Source organism: Pan troglodytes, chromosome 9 (genome assembly GCF_028858775.2).
Source record: "Pan troglodytes isolate AG18354 chromosome 9, NHGRI_mPanTro3-v2.0_pri, whole genome shotgun sequence".
In the NCBI taxonomy this organism is placed as follows: Eukaryota; Metazoa; Chordata; class Mammalia; order Primates; family Hominidae; genus Pan; species Pan troglodytes.
This window is the reverse complement of record NC_072407.2, coordinates 12,106,763-12,131,721: the sequence shown is the minus strand read 5'-3', so window position 1 is coordinate 12,131,721 and position 24,959 is coordinate 12,106,763. Positions and strand designations below refer to the sequence as shown.

The 24,959-nt window shown below is 42.7% G+C and overlaps 1 protein-coding gene across 1 annotated transcript; it reads right to left on the bottom strand.

Annotated features, from left to right (window-relative positions):
• Window positions 1–100: 100 nt before the first annotated feature.
• Window positions 101–8,913, bottom strand: EIF3F (eukaryotic translation initiation factor 3 subunit F). Its single transcript, NM_001110812.1, is given in 8 exon segments — window positions 101–327; window positions 905–1,018; window positions 1,154–1,290; window positions 1,761–1,852; window positions 3,245–3,382; window positions 4,107–4,186; window positions 4,419–4,489; window positions 8,524–8,913. Coding segments are annotated over 8 exon segments (1,086 nt in total). The 5' UTR covers window positions 8,900–8,913; the 3' UTR covers window positions 101–249.
• Window positions 8,914–24,959: the final 16,046 nt, after the last annotated feature.

Below are 24,959 nucleotides of genomic sequence, written 5' to 3'. Positions count from 1 at the left end.
ATAACCAACTTCTCTACCTACAATATTCACTTCCTAGTTTCTGTGTGATCTAAAACATTTTCCTCCCTTCCACCCGGCAATAAACTCACATAAGATGAAATTAATTTACAAAAGGTAGGCTCCATTTATTAGAGTCACACACAACCGACTATCTCAGTGTGACTCAAGACCACAAAAAACCCATTTCTCCTTCACTTCTGAGTCCTGGGGTTAATACCTAGACCAGCAAGTGTACTGCTTGGGGTCCATTCACAGGTTTACAAGTTTTTCATTGAGGGCAATCTGTGACTGTGTGAGGTTGGCCAGGTAGGTCACCATCAAAAGGTCCTGGAAGACAAAGAATACACAATGAGTGGGGGGTTGGGTGGAAAGGGAGCAAAAAGGCTGGCTTTGGCCAGCTCTATGGTAGACACTGGGTATGAGGACAGCTGTGGTTAAATGACAGCTAGGAGAGACTGAATAAAAGTCAAAAAGGTAGAAGACAGAAAGGAAATGCTTGAGAAGGCTTTCTTATCTCTACTGATACACTTATAGACTAGGGGTGCCTTAGCTGAAACCCATGGATGGAATATAGGGGGTCTGTGAACTCAGATGGGGGAAATAAGTAATTGCATTTTCATTAACCTCTGAATTTTAGTGTTTCTTTCCATCACGAATTTAGACAGTAAGTCACAGTAGTATCAGCAGTAAATGAGACAATGGAATCACGGGAGAAGGAAGGAAGTCTCCAACCATGCATAACACACCTCTTCCTTCCTCCCAACCTGGACTTCAATGGGGCTATAGGTGAAGCCCTGTCTCTATCCTACTCCAGGTCACCTCACCCAACTCTTTTCACATTTGAGTGTATGTGCTGAGGTGGGGGAAGAAACCAGGCAAGAAGGGGCTCAGGAAGGGCACTCACATTGATGTTGCTGTTGAGCATGGTCTCAAAGTCATCGGGAACTATTTTCGGTACTTGGTTAACCAGGCTCATCAGGAAGCGGCCCACAGTATTGTCAGCTGACACCTTTCCAGACTGAGTACCAAAACAAAGACTCGATGAGGCAGTTAATTATAACCACTGAGCCCTACCATTTCATCAGCACATGCCTCAGTGATCCCAGGATGGAGAACTATGTCCTCCCCCTTTGTTTTTTCTTTCCCCTCTCACCAGTACATCCTCTGCATATTGCAACACTGTACTCAGGGCATCCTGGATGCGAGCTGATGCCCCTCCAACTTGCTGCAAGTCACTTGAGAGTCCAATCACTCTGTTGGGGCTAAAGCAGGTCTTCATGATCAGGTCAACTATGGAAGTTGGTTGGCAGGGTGGCGGTGGCAGTGGCAGTGGTGGGCAGTAAGAGAGAGAATTCAGTCATCCAACCAGGAGAGAGATGGTCTTAACGTCCTACTAACTCTGTTTCCCAACTCCCCTTAGACTCAGTCTGCTCAGTCACACTTCCTGCTGTGCCCTTATCAGCTTTTCTTCCTCCTAATAGAGCTCAACTCCTTTTACCTGGTATGCTCATCACCGGTTTTGATCTCATGTGAATGGTATGTGGCCTCTGGTGCTGATAATTTCCCACCTTTAACAGTTTCTCAAATAATTCCTTAAATCTCATTTATACAAGAGATGACTGTGACTTCTAGTCTTCACAAACCTTAGATCAATAGTCCCCTTTTAAATCACCCAAGGCCTCCATCCATGTTGCAGAATAGCAGCCCCCTTCCCTGAAAATGCCTATGACCTCTCGAGAGTGTATGGAAAGGTTACTCACCTCCGATGCGTTCAGTGTCATAGTATGCGTATTTCACTGTCAGAGGTGTGAACATCACTCCCATGGTCCTCCCAGGGACACCCATTAAAGTGCTGAGGAAGGAGAAGCCAAAGTAAACAGATGGCCTTGGGAGAGGGTTTCCATGTCTATTCTGGGCTGAGAAAGCAGATACAGCAGGAATATGGCTCTCAAGGTTCTGATAGAAAGGGTGGGACCACATGAACCCCAGAGGTCTCATGGGAGCAAAAGTTCCTTTCTCCCCTTAGCTTTTCCCACATACCAAACCCTTGATCTGTAAGGGGGACCTTTGCATTTGGCCTGGTCCCTTTAGAGGATTACTTCACACACGGTGCAGTGTCAGTGATGAGAGGACAGGACTCAATTACCCCGCGGAGCTGGCTGTCTAGACAGCTGCCTACCATGGAAAGCAGACAGAGACAAATCTTTTCTGGAACTACGCCCTTCATCAGCATTGAAAAAGGAAACCAACTCCTGCCCACCAAATTACATTGGGTGCTATAAGTCATCTCACTAAAGGTATTCTTTTTACTATGTCAATTATATACCTGGATCTATACTTTACTATGTCAACTATATATATCTTTATCTATCTACATATATATACGTATATATAGTTGGATCTTATATATATACTGTATATACTGGATCCACATATATATATACTGGATCTTGAGGAGTCTGAAATACCTGGGAAGGTTAAGAAGTCAGGCAATGGCTAGTGCTTAGTGGTATGCCAACTGGCTCATAAAGACTTGGCATCCACCATCTTTGTCTTACTGTGTAAGAGTTAACTGGCTATGTCAGTGTCAGACACAGAACCAGCACAAAATCAACAGCTTGATAGATGCACTAACAGCTCCCTTCCCTTTGACCACGGTCTTTCCAACTCCCACAGCTGCTTCCTCAGCATGCCACCAGGGCCTTTCCCAACATCCCCCATAACTGGCATTTTAACCACCTGCAAGCTCAACGTGTTCACTGTAATGTCATTGTCATTAAAACTGCACTCAATCCTGGGTTAATAAATGTGTTCAAAATAAGGACAGTCATCCTTATAATCTGTATTACCCTGAGTGCTGTGCTGAGTTCTAGAGATAATGACAAACTAATGGGTAATTCAGAAAAGTAATGAATGTGGTGAAGGATCATGACAAGAATACCATGTGATGATTGGCTGTAGGAACTATGGAATAGTTAGGTCCTACAAAAGATGACTTGACAGCTTGCTCAAATACTTAAAAGGGCAATGAGTAGAAACTGGAGTACAACTAGGATCAGCGGTAGAAATCACAGGAACAGATTTTGTTTCAGAGTGAAACCTTTCGAGTAACTGTTGAGAGAGAGGAACAGGCTTCCTAAGGACACAGCAAGTTACACATGGAAGGAATTAACCTTGCTTGGGGTGGGGGAGGGATGGCATCTGGGCATGGTTTTATGCCCTTGTAGCCCAAGACTGTGGTCACCTGACATAGGCTTTGATGCTCATGCGGCCGTTCTGGAGACTTGTGTCCACAGTGAGGTGGATGGGGTTGGGGGCCTCTCGGCTGTAGTACTCATGGATCAGCACAGAGTGCTCTGTGATGTCATGGCCTGTAGCGTACCTGTGAAACGGAACACAGCGGTGGACTCATGTCTATATGTGACATCAATATCCAACACAACAGTGGCATGGGTGTCTTTAGGGTACCCGATACTCCTATGGTAGGGATACCTAGTGATACCAAATGCCAAGAACAATACACACACTGAAAACTATGTCAAATAAAATCAAAGGCTGACTTAGTGCTGTTGAAAAATTCCAAGTCTCTTACAAGGTAATTCAAAATATCCTGGCCCCACAGGATCAGAACCACCAGCAAAACCCACTGAATTCACAGTTCTTACAGGTAACACACTTTCCTTTTGTTTTTTAGAGACAGGGTCTGACTCTGTCACTCAGGCTGGAATGCAGTGGCAAGGCATGATCATAGCTCACTGCAACTTCAAATTCCTGGCCTCAAGTGATCCTCTAGCCTCAGCCTCCTGAATAGCTAGGACTGTAGGTGTGTGTCATCATGCCTGGCTAAGTTTTTAAAAAATGTTTTTGTAGAGACACGGTCTCACTATTTTGCTCAGGCTGATCTTGAACTACTGGGCTCAAGTGATCCTCCTGCCTCAGCCTCCCAGCTGGGATTACAGGCATTGAGCCACTGCTCGCAGTCAGTAATACACTTGCAATACTCTTGCCTCCAAAAGGAAGAGTATAAGATCCAGTCCAGTAGCAAAAGACACTGGCAATCACGAAGAGACCTTCCATTAGCCCCAGCCCCCACCTCCCCAACTTACCAGCCCAGGATGAGCTCATTTGGAGAAACTTTTTTATGCAGTTCATACATATTCTTAGCAAATTCCATGTCAACAGCCACCTAAGAGGGAAGGCAGGAAAGCAAGCTAAGAAGCCAGAAGTCCAAAGAAAAATTGGTTAAAAAGGACAAGAGGCCACCCCCAATAAACAGAAGAGGCCCAGGAAGTACGTACAAATGGGAAGAAGCTCCTTGGCTACAGGAGCTCTAGTTATGAGTGTGGGAGGGACCGTGAGGGGAGCCTAGCAAATGAACATCTAAAAACTGCAGAGGGACAGCTTGGATTCCCACTCACTTCATCTTCTGACTCATTGTGCGGCACTGAAAAGCAATTGGTGACCTCCACTGAGTGTTTGTCGACAGTTCCTGTGAAAGAGAGAATCGTCCATGTGTTATATAATCCTAGGGCTCCCAACAACCTCTGACTACTTTTGAAATGCTTTTGATGATCTCTTCAATGTCAATGAACACCTAACTGAACTCATTAGCTCCAAGTTTAGTCCGGTGCATCAATGGGACCAGAATTCTCCAGGGAACTGAAACTCTGGTGTGATCGTCAACTTCTCCCTCTAATCATCACCAAATAGGGTTTATTCTTCCTTTACAAGGTCTCCTTTTGCCTGTTACTCTCCACTACTAGCCTATTCCAGACCTTCACTCTACGGCCTTTTTTTTCAGCCTCTACACTTTCTCCCTGTAATTTAATCTGCAGAGCTACCTGGAATATTTTAATGGTTACATAGACTGCTAATATAGTGGCCAAGTTTCAGACACTGAGACGTCAGAAGCTTCATCTGTACCTCCCTTTAGCCATCTGGTCCCATGGTCAGTCTTAACCTTATCATCATCCAGAAATCTATCTGCGAACCTTAGAAGTCAGTCTTTTACCACAAACTTTTGTTCTAGTTCTGATACCTTTATTTCCATATTTCTTTTTTTCTGAGACGAAATCTTGCTGTCGCCCAGGCTAGAGTGCAGTGGTGCAATCTCGGCTCACTGCAACCTCTGCCTCCAGGGTTCAAGTGATTCTCCTGCCTCAGCTTCCCGAGTAGCTGAGACTACAGGTGCGCATCACCACGCCCAGCTAATTTTTGTATTTTTAGTAGAGACGGGGTTTCACCATGTTGGCCAGGCTGGTCTTGAACTACTGACCTCAAGTGATCTGCCTGCCTCAGCCTCCCAAACTGCTGGGATTACAAGTGTGAGCCATGGTGCCCAGGCTGTATTTCTTTTATTTATTTATTTATTCCCACTACATTTGTTTCTTGACCTAAGACCACTACGTTGAGTTTTCCATTCTCTTCTAATCTATTGGAACCTCCTACCCCAGGATTTAAAAGTTTCCCTCTCCACCAGAGACCACAGTGTTGTCTATATCTACCAGTGTTTATCTAATTCCAACTCACTATGGTTTCTGCTCCCTTCACTGAAACTATGTCCCTAAACCAAATGCACATATATCCTTTATCTTATTTGACCTCTCATCAGCGTTGAACAGACTTGACCACTTACTTCCCATCTTAAAACTTTCCCTCTAGTTTTCTTCCTACCTTTCTAATCTTGTTGGCTACTTCTTCCTGACTTTTTAGGTTTTTAGGGTTTTGTCTCTGTTCTCTTGTCTTTTTACTCAATGTTCCTTTTCTAGGCCAGGCCCCGATCTAGAAATGTTTTTTGTGAATAAAGTTTACATGCCAATTTTTTTTATGGCTGCTTTCTTGCTACAAAGGCAGAATTAAGTAGTTGTGATAGAGACTGCACACAAAGCCTAAAATATTTACTGTCTGGACCTTTATAGAAAGTTTGCCAACCCCTGCTTTAGGTGATCTCATCCAATTTTATGGGTTCAATTACCTTCTATATTCCAATGACATAATTCCTAACGTGACATGCTTGCCCACATCTCTTTTGCACTCCAGACCTTTAGTCAACCCCTACCTTCCCTTTCTTCTTTCACACTTAACCAAAGATGTAGAAGTCATCCCTGATATTTTCTTCTAATCCCTCACTTCTGATCACACCATGTCCTGTCAACTTTATTTCCTATCTCTCAACTCACTCATTCCAGAGTGATTTTTAATTCCTGTTCAGTGTTAGCTGAAATGCTCAGGAGCTTCCCCAAAGAGCTTCAAATGAGGTTAGACTTCCATTTTGTCTTCTCAGGGATCCAGGTAATTCCCTTCACAGCACTTTACGTTTGTAATTATTTAATACTTCTTAGGGCTCTGCCCTCTGCTAGCTTCATTTCCTGCTCTACCTCCTGTCACCTACATTCCTGTAATACTGAATGTTTCAGACAGTGGATTTACCAGGCTTTTTTATACTTCTTGTAGTTGCTTTAATGCCCAGCTCAAACGTCATCTTTTTTGTGAACTTTTCCCCAACCTTCTGAAACAGTTACGTCTTCTGTATTTCCATGCCACCATGACACCCTTCTATTAGAACATTTATCATATTACATTCTAATTATTTGCATTGAAGAGTATATTTCTATCTTGAGTTTAAGGTTACAGGAGAGCTCACTTTATCACACTTTGAATTCTAAATACCTTAACAGTTTTATGGTACAAAAAAAGCACCAATGACTTCATTTAGACAAATGAAACGTTTTGTGAATATCTAAGGAAATAAGTTCATAGTAAGCAGAATCCATTCTTTATTCTTCTGTAAGTATTGCCTCTATAACACCTATAGCACTGTACCATGATTCCAGTCTGGAAGAGGATCTGAGGATGTAGATTAGATTATACCTGGTCTGACTGGATCACTGGAATATTTGGGGCGCTAAAGCATAAATCATGGGTAATGAATTGTTTCTTTAAATAGCTCTAGCGAGCCTGGAAAATTAGAAAGTGCAGCCAAAAGAGTAAGTATTTGCTGAGTGTCAAGTCAGTGATGCAAAAATAATTTATTACAGAAGCTCAGAGCAGGGCACAGTTACAGAACACCATCATGCTGTGGAAGGTTAAGAATGGAGTGAGGGTCCGGGTATGGGATGGAGGACCGGCACTTAATGCTGTTGCTGGGAACCTGGAAGGTAGGTAGAGCTTAAACAAATGAAGGACAGCAGGAAAAACACTTGTGGCAAAGAGAACGCAAAAGCTTGGTCTGAGAAAAGACAGGCAATGTTCAGAAGATATGAATTTAAGTTTCTGTAAAATGCTATACTGTCAAAGATAGATAAAGGAGAGAAAATGTGTGTCTGTATGCATTGGGGTGGTCCAGGCCTGATGTGGTGAATGGCAACTAACAGCTGTACCTAATGTGTGCCAGCATAGTCAGAAGTTTTTAATTTAGCTCTCACAAAGACTAAGTCTAAAGTAGCTCCTGACAGAACAGATTTTAGGTAATCTGCCCCAAGTCACATGGCAAATGTTTTGTGAAGTCTGCTTACAAATCTTGTCTGCTTTGCAATATACCAACTGTCTTCTATGGTGTAAGAACTAGTACATGTTCAAGAGTATGAAAGAGAAAGGATGCTTGTAAATAAAGTGGATTCACAAAGCTATTTAAAATCTGGCACTAAGATGGAATGGAAACCAATTTCATGGGACCAGCATAGTCTCCAGAAAGGAATTTATTATCAACAATCCCTCTTTAGTGCTTTTCCATTTTACAAACTACTTTAACATAAAATATCTATTCCCCAAATTTGGAACACAGGCAGAGAATGGGTCATTTTTCGACCTGAAGGTTAAGGGCAGAAATATAAACAGATATTACAACTGTTTGCGTCCAAATGGAAAATGTGGGAACAGGGTTTCTCACATAAGGTACTAATATTAGGGGACACTGAGGGACACAGATCAGGCTCAGACGTTTAGGACAGCACAACACTACAAAATCCCAAGTGGGTTCCAACCAAACCGGTTTACTTGTTGGGAGGAATGTTTTTTTACAAACGTCCCCACTCCTTTGACAACTGGTTAGAAAACTTTGTCAATACCTGGAAAACAATGACATTTAGTCAGTGGATAAGGGAGAAATATGTGGTCACTGGTATAGGGAGTCAAGGGTTCCTGACTTCCCACTCGGCGTGTGAACTCATTTTTGGTAGATGCAGCCCATCATACTTGCCATAAACTGCTGTTTATGTAAAATGTAAACCACTGGCATAAATGTAAACCACTGGCATAAAATATTCAGTAAATGACACAACTACTCCTTGTGTATTTTATGTCGCTTAAAGTGACAGCAATCCGGCAGGAGAGAGAGGAGAGATGCAAGTGCTTGAGAAGATAAGTCATAGCAAAAGGTAGGATGCAGATATAGATTAAGAGGTCATTGGGGATGGGAGGAAAGGACGGTAGGACACCAGGAATTAAAGAATTAATGAGCTAGGGGAGTGAGATAAATGAGAAGTGGGAGGAAGAAAAGAATGTTAACTTTCTCTGACCACTCACCCAACAGGGTCCCGATAACTCGGGCAGCACCCTCGTTGCGTCTCTCGTAGCTGTCCACAATGGAGGCCAAAATGACTGGGTGCAGCCTGACCACGCGGCCGCCGGGGAAGGGCCCTGGAAGAGCAGGACCAGGCAGAGCGGGCGCTGGGGTCTGCGCTGGAGCTTGCGCTGAGGCCGGGGTCTGGCCAGGAGCCGCAGTTGTAGCCGCTGCTGCCGCAGGGTCTGAGGATGAGGCTGGAGCCGCAGCGGGAACCGGAGCCGCAGCCGGTGCTGGCGTTGGCGCTGGAACTGAGGCTGGGGCCGAGGCTGGGGCCGCCGCCGGGACTGGGGCTGGCGTGGCCGGAGGAGCACTTACTGGTACCGCCGGTGTGGCCATCTTGTCGAGAAAGAAGGAGGCGGGAGCGGAAATGACAGCATTCATGAATATCAGGAGCTTGATAGGCTGAATATACACCACGTGAGCTAGAGCTTTTTGCTTATTGGTTACTGGTGATACTTCTCGGAGCACTGAAATGGTCCCGCCGTTGGTAATTTCTTCCGGAATTTGTGCGCTCTGCTTTTGGCCCGAGGAGCACTTAGGAAACCCTGGGCTAAGTAGTTCCGGGTAAACTTGGGACGGCGTTCGAAGAGAAACACTTTGTGCAGCTGCCGCCAGGTGGAACCAGAAAGCAGCGCGGAGGTCGAAATTCGTGTTTTAGACTTAAATGAGATAATGGATGTCAAAGTGCCTTTAAAAAGGATTTTAAGGCCAGGCGCGGTGGCTCACGCCTGTAATCTCAGCACTTCGGGAGACCGAGGCGGAAGGATCGTTTGAGCCCAGAAGCTCGAGGCTGCAATGGGCGAGAAGGAGAACTTAGCTGGATTTCTCCTGCTGCTTTGAGAATAGACTGGAGGGTGAGGAGAGGTGAGGAGAGGGAGGCGAGAGAGGGAAAAGCAGGGAGTCCTGCTGGGAGGCCACCAGGTAATCTAAGTGAGAGATGATGGTGGCTGGGACCAGGCTGGTAGCAGTAGAAGTTCTGAGAAGTGGGAAGATTATGGATATATTTTGAAGGTAGTTTCAATAGGGTTTCCTGAGAAATTGTATATGAGGTGTGAAAGAGAGGAGTCAAGGAGGACTGCAATTTTTTTTTTTTTTTTTGTACTGAGCGATTAGTAGGATGAAGTCACCATCAGCTGAGATAGCAAAAGCTGTAGGTAGAGCAGGTTTTGGGGAAAAGATCCTGATTTCATTTCTGAATGTGTCACCTTTGAGATGTCCATTGGACATTCAAGTGGAGTTGTAATAAGGTGTATAAACTAGTCTGTACTTTAGGAGAGGATTATATGAGGTATTGCCTTGTAAAGCTCTTAGCAGATGCCTGATATACAGTAGTTATTAAGTCATAGCTATTATCACTATGTGATGGAGGGAGCTCTGACCGTAACCCACTGTGTAACTTGGGGCAATCTACAAGTTTTTTTCTGAGCCTCAATTTCCTTCTTGGTATAATGGGGTGATAACATCTGCTTGTAAAGACAAAACAAAATACCAAAAAAACTGTCAACTCCCTTAATTAGGTCAAGTCCTAGTGTCCAGCTGGCAAGTGGATAGGTGAGGTTGAACTTCTTATCCCTGATTCTGTGCCCAAGAGTTGATTTCTCCTTGGAGAAATCTTCCATTATTAGAATTCACAAAACGCTGCTCCCCTGTAAATGCTCTGTGTAGACATGCATTCTTTCTTTCACCAAAACAAAGGTGAACAGCCAAACAGAAGAAGATTGAAAAGTAACTCTTGGATTTGATGACCTGGAGTCTTTAGCAACCCTAGTAGAGCAACGTCAGTGGGACTGAGGGTGGGGTGGGCACAGAAACTAGAAATCTGGTGTGAGAGAATGGCCAGTCTGAACTGAAAGCAGCAAGTGCCAGCTTTTCTTTCAGGAAGTTTTCTGGGAAGGAAAGGAGACATTTAAGGAAATAGCCAGGGAAACAGCAGGATTGAGAGGCAGCCAATTTAGGATGGCAGTGTTTCAAGTATATTTTAAACTGAGGATAAGGATATAGACGAGAGAGAAATATTAAATATACAAGTGTGAAAAAATATCTAATGAAACGGGCAAAAGGTGGACCCACACTGAGAAGCCTAGATGGTCTTGCATAGGCTGAGAGGCATGCTGGAGAGACTGCCCAGGGCCCTGGCCTCCCTTTTGGGTGCTTAGTAGGGGTCTGCCTGAGTCAAGGTCAGTCCATTGAGATCATCTCATGGGAAAAAGGCCACAGGACAGAATCCAGTTGAAGAAGTGTTGCTGCCCCCAACTGACCATGCACACCTTTGAGACCTCCTATCTATGTGTTAATCTGGGTTGGTGTGGACACTTTGCCTTCAATAACTTTGCCTTTATATCGATGTCTTAAAGACATTTCTCTCTGGGAGGAAAGAGAAGGGGATGGATGAAGAAGCAGAGACGAATTGGGGAGAGAGGGAAGTTGCAGGACCTCCTGCAAATGACATTTTTCTCAGGTAAGTTGAGGCAAGGTGATCTGCTGTGAATGGCAATGCAAGGGCAGGGATAAGCCTCGGGGGAATGGACAGTGTTTGGAGGAGGGTCTGAGAGTGAGCTATTGAAGGCATTGATCAATTATGGGAGCACCCCCTGAGCCTGGAGAGCTCGAGAATCTGGCCAACTCTTGTGGTTTTTCTCTAGCTACATAGCCCAGGAGCAGGAGAGTACAGATGGTTGGTGTGGTCTTTCTGGGAGGCTGACTGGCCAGGATGAGAGTGTGTATATCCCAAATGCTGGCTTTTCAGTGGCTGTCTGAGAGATACCTGGGGCCTGGGTTCATCAGGAAAAGAGCAGAGGTATGGGAAGAGAGAAAGTAGACTGTACCCATGTAGATGGGCAATGTATTGTACGAGTGTATTAGTCAGGGTTCTACAGAAAAACAGAACCAACAGGATATATATAGAAAGAGATTTATTATAAGGAATTGGCTTTTGTAATTATGGAAGAAGTCTCAAGATCTGTAGTGAACAATCTGGAGACCCAGGAGAGCCAGTGGTGTAAGTTCCAGACTGAAAGCTGACAGGCTTGAGACCCCAAGAAGAGCTGATGTTTCCATTCAAGTCAAAAGGCTGGAAAAGGCCTATGTCCCAGTTCGAAGCAGTTAGGCAAGAAGAGGTCCCTGTTATTCACAGGAGGGTCAGCCTTTTTGTTCTATTCAGGTTCTCAACTGATTGGATGAGGCCACTCTTAGGGAAGGCAATCACTTTACCCAGTCTACTCATTCAAATGTTAATCTCATCTCCAAATACCCTCACAATCCCAGAATAATGTTTGACCAAATGTCTGGGCACCCTGTGGCCCAGTCAAGTTGACCCATAGGATTAACCTTCACATGTGGGTTCCTGGCTGTCCTGGCAACATGCTTGACAGTCCTGCCTGAAAAGACCAGGGCCGCATATGCCAGGGTCATATTAAAGTTGGGACCTGCAGTTTGATGTATCCATCCCACCTCCTCGGTGACCAGCTGGCATGAAAGTAGCTCAGCTACAGCTTAAACTGTGGGGGGACCACCAAGGGGAGCCCACACTACCATAACTCTGCAGCAAGTGTGACTTGGAACTTACTAAGGCTTCCCTCATGGGGCAGAGCTGCCGCATGCACTGTGATGCTGCCACCCGCCCTGTGATGCTGCCGCCCCATCCTTCTGCAGATGGCCTGGCATGGGCAGGCTTGTGGGCTGCCTCCCACAGTTTTTCTCTGGCAATGTCAGCTGTTTTCAGGAAGCTGAGCACCTTACTTAGGCTTTATGAGTCTCACTCCTTTTCTACGTGGAATTTAGCGCAATTAAGGCCCCTCTGCCTGGAGGCTCTTTCAGACCAGGGTGGTAAGGAACGGCTGCCACACAGCTTGAAAGCAACAGCGTCACAGACCTCAAGCTTCAGACCTGCTTTCTGCGTGGTATATGTTATCAAGGGAACCTGGCCCCACCAACTAGTTGGCCACCCTGTCCGATGCCCCTTTTGAGGGAGCCAACCTGACCAGGCTACCTGTCACATGTAGCATCTGTCCGTCTCCAGGGCTCCCAAGAGCCAGGGTCCCCGAGACCACTCTCATTCTGGCTGACTTGGCGTGAGATTCCCTTCTCTCAGCTCTCTGATTTCTGACCTCCACATGTTCGTTTCTACACCCACTTCTAGCCTTTCCTCCCTTCCCCTTGTTTTGGTAGTCACTGCTGCTGCTTCCTCTGGCTTGCTAACTTTAGTCTATCCCTAACTGTTTCCCCTTCAGGTTCCTTCGATTCTAACAGCAGAGGGCCTGGCCCGCCTCCTTGACGTTATGGCAAGGTGGGGTGGAAAACAACGTGAGTTACTGGTGTTAGCTTCCCCTCTTGCCTGAGCTACTTTAGAGGCTGGACCCAGTTTGGCTCAAGAACCATGACCACATGGTGGGTGCTGATAATGTGGCCCCAGCTCCTTCTGTGACTGTCACATGGGTTATACCATCTACTTTTTCTGGCCTAGAGCCTGATCGTTGAGAGGCTTGCTTGGTGAGGGAACCAAGGAGACTCACCTCCATGGGACTGGATGGGCCCATCCTCTCATTCCTGGAAGCCTGTGTGTTGCTCTCAGAGAGTGGGATAGTACCTTCCAGGTATATACTGACCTCATTTATTAGTAGAGATTCTTTTGACACTTGATATGCCCAGATGGAGGGAACTTAATGCTTTTTTTGTTTTTTTCCTACTGTAGGTGCACACAGTTGTAACAATCATACACCTTGGTTCGTGATATGCTGACTTTTTGGGTCCAGTCATGAACCTCTTTGTTTACATTCATTCATTCTTTTTAAATACTATAATGAGCAGACATTACTACCTAAACTAAGAACCTTGTTCATTTAAAAAATAATGAACAGAACTTACTACTCAAACCAAGAACTGGAACACTAGCAACAGCTTACATTCAGTGGTATGCTGGTAAATGTTTAACAACCAGCCTCTTGGTTTCAGTATTTGCCAGTTTCCGTGGTGTAAATACTCCCACCATGGCTGATTTCAGGCTACCAGTGGTTTGACAAGGGGCTCTTGAAAGTCCTAAAAAATTTAACAATTGGCTTTTGAGACACTATGAGTTATATCCATCAATATTTCACTGCCTTACTGCCCCACCCTTAGAAATAACTACTCACCTGAATTTTGTATCCATCATTTGCATAAAAATGATAGTTTTATTTCAAATATATATGCATGACTAAACAATACATTGTTGAATTTTGCTAGTTTTTGAGCTCAATAAAAAGCGTATCATACGGAAAGTAGTAATTTTTTGAACTTTCTTTTTTCTTTTCAACGTTAGTTTACTGATGTGTATTCATGTTGTTGCATAGAACTGCAGCTCATTCTTCATTTTCACTGATGTATAATAGTATTTTGTATAAATATACCACAATTTATTTTCCATTTTATTGTTGGTGGACATGTGGCTTGCTTAAATTTGTTGATATTATGAAAATTGGTGCTTTAAACATCCTTTTATATATGTATTCTTGAGCACCTGGGAGTTAGTGGTATGGGCTGAATTTTGTCTCCTCAAAATTCTGTGTTGAGTTCTAACCCCCAATATGACTGTATCTGAGATAGGGTCTTTAGGAGGTAATTAAGGTTAAATGAGGTTGTTAAGAGTGGGGCCCTAATCCAATAAGCCTGTGGCCTTATACGAAGAGTCTTTCTCTGTGTCTCATGTGAGGACACGATGAGAAGGTGGCCATGTGCAAGGCAGGAACAGAGCCCTCACTGAACCTGACCATGCTGTCAACTGCTGCCAGACTTCCAACTTCCAGAACTGTGGGAAAATAAACTTCTGTTGTTTAAATCACCCAGTCAGTGATATTTTGTGTCTCATTTCAATGTGTCAGTCTGAACAGACTAAGACAGCTGGGTTGTAAGATATGTGAATATTCATACTTACAAGATAATGCAGACTTGTTTTCCAAAGAGGCTGTTCCAATTTACACGCCTTCTAACAGTATATAAAAGTTCCCATTGATGAATAAACTCTGTCATGTTTTAGTTTTTCCCTCAACTGTAAAAAATGGATGGATAGTTAATGGTATCTATTTGTGTGCTTAATTTGCATTTTCCTGATTACTAATGAGGTTGAAATCACTTCATATGTTTAGTGGCCATATGTATTTGAATCCTGTTAAAAAAAATCTCTCCATATGCTTTACTATTAGGTTGTTTTCTACTAGGTTCTATAGGTTGTTTTCTATTTATTATTTATTTTTGAGAGGAACTTTTTTTTTTAAAGACTTCAGTACATATTTTTATACCAATCCCTTATCAGTCATAAATGTTACAAATATATGCTCTAACTTTTCAGCTTTTCCTTTCACTTTCCTTAAGGTGTATTTTGAAGAACAGATCTTAATTTTAATGTAGTTAAATTTATCAATCCTTTATCTTATGGCTAGGACTTTTATGGGTCTTGTTTAAGAAATTCTTCCTATATGAATACCAGAGACAGGCATTTTATCTACATATTTTTGACGTTTTTTAAAGTATTGTTTTAATCCTTCAATCTATGTGGGATTTTTAAATTCTATTTTTTGAATTGTCTTTCCTTTCCCTATTCATCTACCGTGCCATTAAAAGAAAAATACAATTGTTCACCACATAGTGATGTTTAGGTCAATGATGGATTGGGCGTGGTGGCTCACGCCTGTAATCCCAGCACTATGGGAGGCCGAGGCAGGCGGATCACGAGGTCAGGAGATTGAGACCATCCTGGCTAACATGGTAAAACCCCGTCTCTACTAAAAATACAAAAAAATTAGCCGGGCGTGGTGGCGGGCACCTCTAGTCCCAGCTACTCGGGAGGCCGAGGCAGGAGAATGGCGTGAACCCAGGAGGCGGAGCTTGCAGTGAGCCGAGATCGAGCCACTGCACTCCAGCCTGGACGACAGAGCAAGACTCTGTCTCAAAAAAAAAAAAAAAAAAAAGTCTTGGTTATTCTTGGCCCTTTGCTCTTTCCTGTAACATGCTGTACAGGTTTGTAGCGTGGGAGCAATAGTCTATGCCATAAAGTCTAGGTGTGTGGTAGGCTATACCATCTAGGTCTGCGAAAGTACTCTATGATGTTCACACAACAACAAAATTACCTAATAATGAATATCTCAGAATGTATCACCATCATTAGGCAATGCATGACAGTGTATCACAGTTTCATAGTGTCTGGTAGTGTTTCTGGCTCTTGTCTATTTTGTCCACTCTGAACCATTGCTGTGCCATATTAATGGCTACATCTCTAGTTTAATTTTAATTTTAATTTTTTTTTTTTTTGAGACAGAGTCTTGCTCTGTCACCCAGGCTGGAGTGCAGTGGCTCGATCTCGGCTCACTGCAAGCTCCGCCTCTCAGGTTCGCGCCATTCTCCTGCCTCAGCCTCCCGAGTACCTGGGACTACAGGCGCCCGCCACCACATCTGGCTAAGTTTTTTTGTTTTTTTTTTTTTTGTATTTTTAGTAGAGATGGGGTTTCACTGTGTTAGCCAGGAGGGTCTCCATCTCCTGACCTCGTGATCCGCCCACATCTCTAGTTTTAGAATTAGTTTTGAAACCTGGTAGAGCAGGTGCAATATTATGTTGTCTTAATTACCTTAGTTTTAGAATATATCCAGGGCAGCCTCTCCCTCTTGTCTACCATCTTTTTCTTCAAAAGTGTCTTGGTTAGGCCAAGCGGTGGCTCACGCCTGTAATCCCAGCACTTTGGGAGGCTGAGGAGGGTGGATCACGAGGTCAGGAGATCAGACCATCCTGGCTAACACGGTGAAACCCGGTCTCCACTAAAAATACAAAAAATTAGCCGGGCATGGTGGCGGGCGCCTGTAGTCCCAGCTACTTGGGAGACTGAGGCAGGAGAATGGCGTGAACCTGGGAGGCAGAGCTTGCAGTGAGCCGAGATCGCGCCACTGCACTCCAGGCTGGGCGACAGAGCAAGACTCCGTCTCAAAAAAAAAAAAAAAAAAAAGTTTTGGTTATTCTTGGCCCTTTGCTCTTTCCTATACATTTTAGAATAAGTTTGTGAAACCTGATGGATTAGGTTGCATTGATTCTAAAGACGTACTGAGCTGAACTGATATTTTTGTGATATTCAGTTTTCCTATTCATAAACAAAAGCTATAATTATCTTTCTTTATCTTTTTATTAATAACTTCCAATTTAATTTTGTTTTTTTCCAGAGAATATATCTATACAATACCTATTTTAAAAAATTAATTAAGTCTTACTTTATAGCCAAGTGTGTTATCAAGTGGTCCAGGTGTACCTTAGAAGAATGTTTATCATTTAAATTTAGGACACAGAACTCTGTAAGTCTGTTATGTAAAGCTTGCTAATTCTGATCTTTAACCTATATATAATTGATCTTTTTTTATTTGTTTGACCTAGCAACAATTGAGAGAGGAAGTTTAGTATCTTCTCAATGTAATGATGGAGTTGTTAGTTTCTCTCTGTAACTTTGTCAGTTTTTGTTTTACCACATATTGAGTTATTTTGAATCTAATTAGGTTATTACATGCTTAGAACTGTTAAAATTTTCTAGTGAATTGGACCTTTACCATTATGTATTGACTGTCTTCAACTCTAATGATGCTTTTGTCTTTTTTTTTTTTTTGAGGGAGTCTCACTCCGTCACCCAGGCTGGAGTGCAGCGGTACGATCTCGGCTCACTGCAACGTCCGCCTCTCGGGTTCAAGCAATTCTCCTGCCTCAGCCTCCCGAGTAGCTAGGATTACAGGCACGTGCCACCACGCCCAGCTAATTTTTTTGTATTTTTAGTAGAGATGGGGTTTCACCGTGTTAGCCAGGATGGTCTCGATCTCCTGACCTCGTGATCTGCCCGCCTTGGCCTCCTAAAATGCTGGGATTACAGGCATGAGCCATTGTGCCCGGCTGATGCTTTTGTCTTAAAATCTATTTTGCTGAAATTAGTATAGCTACATCATAGTCACGTGTAGTGGTGTGTACCTGTAGACCCAGCTACTCACAGGCTGAGGTGGAAGGAGGGCTTGAGCCTAGGTGTCTGAGGCTGCAGTGAGCTATGATTGCACCACTGCACTCCAGCCTGGGCAACAGGGTTACCCTGTCTTGAAAAATAAGTAAAAATAGACTGGTTATATTTCAGGACTATACATTCTTCCTAAAATGTGAATTTCCTCTTTTGTCTGCTTCTAAAGTGGAATAAATGATCCATTTCTTTGTTTGTTATCCTTACTAAACTCTACATCTTTTCAGGCATGGAGCACGTTGTTTTCATATTTGACCTTCTAGTACCTACCTCATAGTTTATTTATTTAAAAGTAAATAAATAAAAATATACATAGCTACACTAGATTTCCCTTGATTAGCATTTTCTCACATATATTTTCCTCATTTTTTGTTTTACTTTCAACCATTCCGTATCTTTATGCTTGAGGTGTAACTCTTATAAACACATATAGCTAAATATTTAAACAATTTGATCTGTTTCTCTCTTTGCATTGGCAAGTCTAGTCCATTAGCATTTTCTATGTTGAGTATTTGGACTAATTTCTTACATTTAATTTTTCATTTTTATTTGGTTCACTTTTCTGTGTTCTCTCTCTTTTTTTTAATTTTTAATTTTTGTATTTTTAGTAGAGATGTGGTTTCACCGTGTTGTCCAGCCTGGTCTCAAACTCCTGACCTCAAGTGATCCACCCAACTTGGCCTCCCAAAATGCTGGGATTACAGATGTGAGCCACTGTGCCCAGCCTTTGTGTTGTCTCCATTCCTTATATTTGGCCTTTAAATGGGGTTATTGATTGATTGCATTTTCTTATTTTTCCTGTTTCTCTACTACTTAGGAAGCACATATTCCAATTTTAGTGTTTTAATTATAGCTCTTGATTTTATCATGCATTTTTTTCATATTTGTTAATCTATCAAAACAAACTATTCCTTTGCCCACATATTCATGTTTCACAGTTCAGGAACATAGGCCAGTGACAAACTTCCATGGAACACAACCCCCAGAAATTCTTTACATTCCAATATCACTTTGCATTCCAAAAGATACCAACCTTTTTCATCTCTTCAAAATCATTTGTAGAATTATAATTTCTGCAGAAATCTATATATGCCTTATTTCATGGTTTAGCCACAACAAACTTATAGATAGTTGCAACTCCTAGGACACGACAAATGCTGCAACAGTATGAAATGGCAGATGCTTGGCCAAAAGGCCAAAAACCTTGAGGTTTCATCAAGGCACTGGAAGCTATGATAGTCATGGTATTGCATCATCCTCTGCAAGTTCCTTCCAGATGGATAGAGAAATAGGCATTGCTATTGCACCAGCTGCATGCAGGTGCAGAAGTTATTATGCATTTTTAATGCATTAACTCTGTTTAAAGAACGGCACCGATGATGTTAAAAGGACTTTAAAATGCTTTCACTTTGGTATTTCCCATTCTGATTTATACACTGCTGTTCATTATTTCCCCTGGGTGGAGGAACTAGCCACATGATGTAAACACTATTACTATTATATTTATAAGGCTAACACCCAGTATGTTTCAATTTGCTTACCTGTTTACCACTTTCTCTGTACACTATTTCTTCTTGTCTTTCTAGGACAAGACTTTATTCTAAGACTTTTTTTTTTTTTTTTTTGAGATGGAGTCTCACTCTGTCACTAGGCTGGAGTGCAGTGGGGCGATCTCGGCTCACTGCAACCTCAGCCTCCTGGGTTCAAGCCATTCTCATGCCTCAGCCTCCTGAGGAGCTGGGACTACAGGTGCACTCCATGCCCTGCTAATTTTTTTTATTTTTTATTTTAGTAGAGACAGGGTTTCACCATGTTGACCAGGATGGTCTTGATCTCCTGACCTCATGATCCGCCACCTCAGCCTCCCAAAGTGCTGGGATTACAGGCGTGAGCCACCACACACGGCCTGTTCTAAGACTTTCTTCTGAAATCTTTTCACCTACTTGAAGTAAAGCTTTTTCTCTTTTTTTTTTTAGAGCAGTTCCCTTGGTAGTCCAGATTTTTAAAAACTGTGAATGTGGTTTGCTTTCATTCATTCATTCATTTTTTTTTTTTTAAGGGACAAGTTTTCACTGTATTGCCTGGGCTCAAGGGAACCTCCCACCCCAGCCTCCTGAGTAGCTGGAATTACATGCACATGCCACTGTGCCTGGCTTGATTTCATTTTTGAAAAACAGTTTTCCTGGATGTACAATTCTAAATTAGCAGTTATAATATCTTACTACTTTCAAAACATTCTGCCATCTCTGGCTTCTTTTTTGCTTTGTTGTTTCTTTGTGGTCCTTTCTTTCTGGATGCTTCAAGATCTCTTTGTCTTTAGAGTCTGCAGTTCCATTGTGATGTATTTTAAGGTGGCTTTCTTTTTATGTATTCTGCTTGCGATAAATTGTTCTTCTTGGATCTATAGATTCGTGGGTTTTTTTTTTTTTTTTGGTTCGGGAAATTTACAGCCATTTGCTTTTTTTTGAGACAGAGTTTCTGTTACCCAGGCTGGAGTGCAGTGGTGTGATCTCAGCTCACTGCAACCTCTGCCCCCTGGGTTCAAGCAAGTCTCCCACCTCAGTCTCCTGAGTAGCTGGGATTACAGACACGCACCACCATGCCTGGCTAATTTTCGTACTTTTAGTAGAGACAGGGTTTAGCCATGTTGGCCAAGCTGCTCTCGAACTCCTGACCTCAAGTGATCCACCTGCCTTGACCTCCCAGAGTGCTAGGATTACAGGCATCAGCCATTGCGCCCGGCCCATTTGCTCTTAATATTGCCTCTCCTGACCTTATTCTCCATGTCTCTTAAGCTTTCATATTTTCAATCTGCTATCCATTTATGCTGCTGTCTGGATAAATTCTTTGGCCATAGCTTCAGCTCTCTAATTCTGACTTCAGCTGCTATCTATTCTGTATATTGAATTTTAGATTTCAATAATTATATTCTTCATCTGTAGAAGTTCTATTTTATTTTCTTTCTTTTTCATATGAAAGGATTTTTAAAACAAATCTATTTTTTCTTATTTCTTATAAGCTTATTTTTGTAATTACATCCTTAAATTTTAAAAACATTTTCATACGAAGCTGATAAATGTAACATCTATAATTCTTAGTGGTCTGAATCTGTGTCTCTTCTTTCTTTCTTTCTTTTCTTTTCTTTTTTTTTTTTTTTTTTTTGAGACAGGGTTTCACTCTTGCCCAGGCTGGAGCGCAGTGGCATGATCTCGGCTCACTGTAGCCTGGACCTCCCAGGCTCAAGTGATCATCTCACCTCAGCCTCCCGAGTAGCTGAGACTACAGGCATGTGTCATCACGCCTGGCTAATTTTTGTAGAGATGAGCCTTCACCATGTTGCCCAGGCTGGTCTTGAACGCCTGAGCTTAAGTGATCCACCTGCCTTGGCCTCCCAAAGTGCTGGGATTACAGGCGTGAGCCACCTTGCCTGGCCTGAATCTATGTTTCTTGTTTTTGTTTATTCTTATTCAGACTTTCAAGGCTATGAGTTCATTTCTTGGTTTTTGAGCGATAGTTGTTGAGGCCTAAATTGGGGAGGCTTTCCCCCAGAGACAGTTTGCTTCTCTTTCTTCTCTTGGATGGAGTCACTTTAGACTTTTTAGAAGACTTTGACTAAGAAAGGGTGGTCATGCTTAGCTTTACGACTTCTCTGCAGTTCTGAAGTTCTGATACCCACATCAGTGTTGCTAGAGAACTCTGGCCTCAGGGGCACCTCTCCTCTCCCTTCTTCCCTCCCTGCAAAGCTGGCTGCCTGCTACCCTGTTTTCAGCCCCCAGGTTCCCCCTCTCTGCAGGCTCAGCTCCTGGCCACCTCACCCTGGCAAGGACATTCCTTCCCAGGCTCCTGTGTGGTCCCTCCCTGATTCCTATCCATGAAGAGGTGTGCCTCCTCTCTACTGGCCTTGGACATTCCAGGACTAGCTCACAATTATCTGTTTGGTTGCGGGAGTAAGTGGTCCTTGCAGACTTCTCTTAGGTTTGTAAGATTAACAGTTTAGTTATCAGAGCTCATTCTTTTTTTAATTAATCAACATTACTAAGGTATAATTTATTTTTTTAAGCATAAATATTTTTATTGTAAACTGAAACAATATGCAGTATAGAGTAGAATTAGGTTTGAGTTCTAGCTCAATCACTGACTAATATATATATTTTAAATTTTATTATTATACTTTAAGTTTTAGGGTACATGTGCACAACGTGCAGGTTTGTTACATATGTATACATGTGCCATGTTGGTGTGCTGCACCCATTAACTCGTCATTTAGCATTAGGTATATCTCCTAATGCTATCCCTCTCCCCTTCCCCCCACCCCACAACAGTCCCCAGTGTGTAATGTTCCCCTTCCTGTGTCCATGTATTCTCATTGTTCAGTTCCCACTTATGAGTGAGAACATGCAGTGTTTGGTTTTTTTGTCCTTGCGATAGTTTGCTGAGAATCATGGTTTCCAGCTTCATCCATGTCCCTACAAAGGACATGAACTCACCATTTTTTATGTCTGCATAGTATTCCATGGGGTATATGTACCACATTTTCTTAATCCAGTCTATCATTGTTGGACATTTGGGTTAGTTCCAAGTCTTTGCTATTGTGAATAGTGCCGCAATAAACATACTTGTGCATGTGTCTTTATAGCAGCATGATTTATAATCCTTTGGGTATATACTGAGGTATAATTTATAATACAATAAACTGCCTCCATTTAAAGTGTATAGTTCAGGCTGGGCGTGGTGGTTTACGCCTGTAATCCCAGCACTTTGGGAGGCCGAGACAGGCGGATTACCTGAGGTCAGGAGTTCAAGATCAGCCTGGCCAACATGGTGAAACCCCGTCTCCACTAAAAATACAAAAATTAGTCAGGTGTGGTGGCACATGCCTATAATCCTAGCTACTTGGGAGATTGAGGCAGGAGAATCACTTGAACCTGGGAGGCGGAGGTTGCAGTGAGCTGAGATCGTGCCATTGCACTCCAGCTTGGGTGACAGAGTGAGACTCTGTCTCAAAAAAAAAAAAAGTGTGGAGTTTAGTGAGTGTTGAGAAAGTCTTGGCCTATGTATCCACCACCACAGTCAAGACATGGAACATTTCCTCACTCCAAAAGTGCCATGGGCTCCTTTGTAGTACCCCATGTCATACCTGGCCATGGGCAACCACTGCTCTGCATTATGAAAGACTAGTTTTCCTATTGTAGAATTTCATATAAATGGAATAATAAAATTTGAATTCTTTTTTTTTACAACCAGCAGCTAGGAAACAACTTGAATTCTTTGTGTCTGCTCCTTTCACGCAATACAACTGTAAAATTTATCAATGCGTTATGTCTATCAAATGGTGCATCACTGAGTAATATTTTATTGTATGAATGTACTATAACTTGTTTATCCACTCACTTGTTGATGAATACTTGATTTGTTTCAGATTTTCAACTGTTATGAATAATGCTCTTTGGAACGTTTGTGTAGAGGTCTTTGTGAAGACGTATGTTTTCTTTCTTCTGGGGTAAATACCTAGGCATGGAATGGCTAAGTCATAGGATAGGGAGTGCTTAACTTTACAAGAAACTGTCAGATCAATGAGTTCAGTGTGATGGTGCGTGCCTGTAGTTTCAGCTACTTGGGAAGCTGAAACAGTAATATGGCTTGAGCCCCGGAGTTGGAAGCTGCAGTGAGCTATGATGGCACCACTGCACTCCACCCCGGGGCAACAGAACAAGACTCTGTCTCTAAAATAATACTACTAATAAACTGGTTGTAATATTTTACATTCTCACCAAAAGTGAATGAGAGTTCTGTACAGAACTCATTCTTGAGATTGAAAGGCATGGGCATCTGAACATGCCACACCAAAATATGCCACTTAAGCATGTTGATTATTTTGATCTGAAGGGAACTGAAAAACAGCAGATTCAGAAAGGGCTGTCTGCTCTTCCCATTTCTACCTAAAAGCAGGGCATAAATTTCCCATGAGAAAGGTTTTCCTAGGAAGGAGAGAACATTCTTTTTACTGGAGATGGGAGGTCAATGCTGAGATATGTTTGCCAAGCAAAACTTCCTAAAGTAACCCTTATTTTTCATTAGTTTTCCCCATATACCCCCTAGTTACTTTCCCAGAACTTGCTACCCCTAGAATTCCATATCCTTTTCCTTTGCCTTGTCACTTCTCCAAAAATTTACAGCCCTTGGTTAAAATGGTATATAAGCCTTTGGGTCTAACTGCTTCTTTGGGGTTTTCACTTCTTGTCTGTGAGGTCCCTGATGCTATGTAAAATTGTTGACATCAAATAAAATTTGTATGATTTCTCCCATTAATCATAATTTTTTTTTGTCCATTTAATTTGTAGGTCGCAGTTTAAGAACCTAAGAGGGTAGAGGAGAAGTTTTCCTTTCCCTACAAGGTAAAAAATTTAAAAAAGTTTAGAGAATGATGGCTTTTGCCATGATTGTCACAAGGAGAATGCTGGGCTGGAGAGATGAAATGGTGTCTGGAATCACAGTGTTGTATAGTATTCCTTTCTCTCTCTCTCCTGCTGGGCCAGCCCCCAAGATTTAATTACCATGGGGCTTCTTGCTCATGTGTACTGTGCACTTGGATGCAACAAACCATTCACTTACAACCTTACATCACAATGTGGCTCTGATGGATCCTGGCCAACACTTCCTAATCTCTGCTTTCTATCCCTGGGGAAACTGACTTCCTCCAACTTCAATTCCATTTCTCATTTATAGATGTTGCCTTTCATGTCAGAATCTTGCTCTAACTTCCAGCTTCTCTGACCAGATTTCATGCTCCTCTTCCTATATTTGGCTTCTTTGGGTAATCCCTCCCTGGTTTCATCTCACCATAGGCCCTTCTATTGCAGTGCAGGCTGCACCCTCATCAAATTTCCCTCAGTCCTGTGATCAAGCCCCAGTAAAGCAGTCCCGAGCAGGCCACAGCACCACCCTCCAGCCTGAACACGGAGATGTATTCGAGGGCCTAGGCCTTATCTTTCACCCTAGAGACTTAGGAACATGCTATAGAAAGCAGCCATCAGAGTTGTCCAGATGACCACTGTAATTTTATCATGTGCTTTGCCAGCCTGCCTGTACTCCTTACTGCCATCTTGCTAGCACTGGCTATGCCACTGGGGGAGTTTGAAGGCCTCCTTCTCCTTGAAGGTGTGAAAGGAAAATAAAGTTATTAGAAAACTGCATTCAAGAACACCTGTCAGAGTCCTATAGCTGATTATAAAAAAAAAATCTTTTGAAAAGGATAAAAGTAAAACAACTGTGGATGACAAGTCTTAGAACAGTCATAAAGACACAATTGACAAGGAAATTTGGTTGCTTTTGTGGCATACAACAATTTTACATTATCATAATTACTACTGTTAACATATGCTAAGACATAT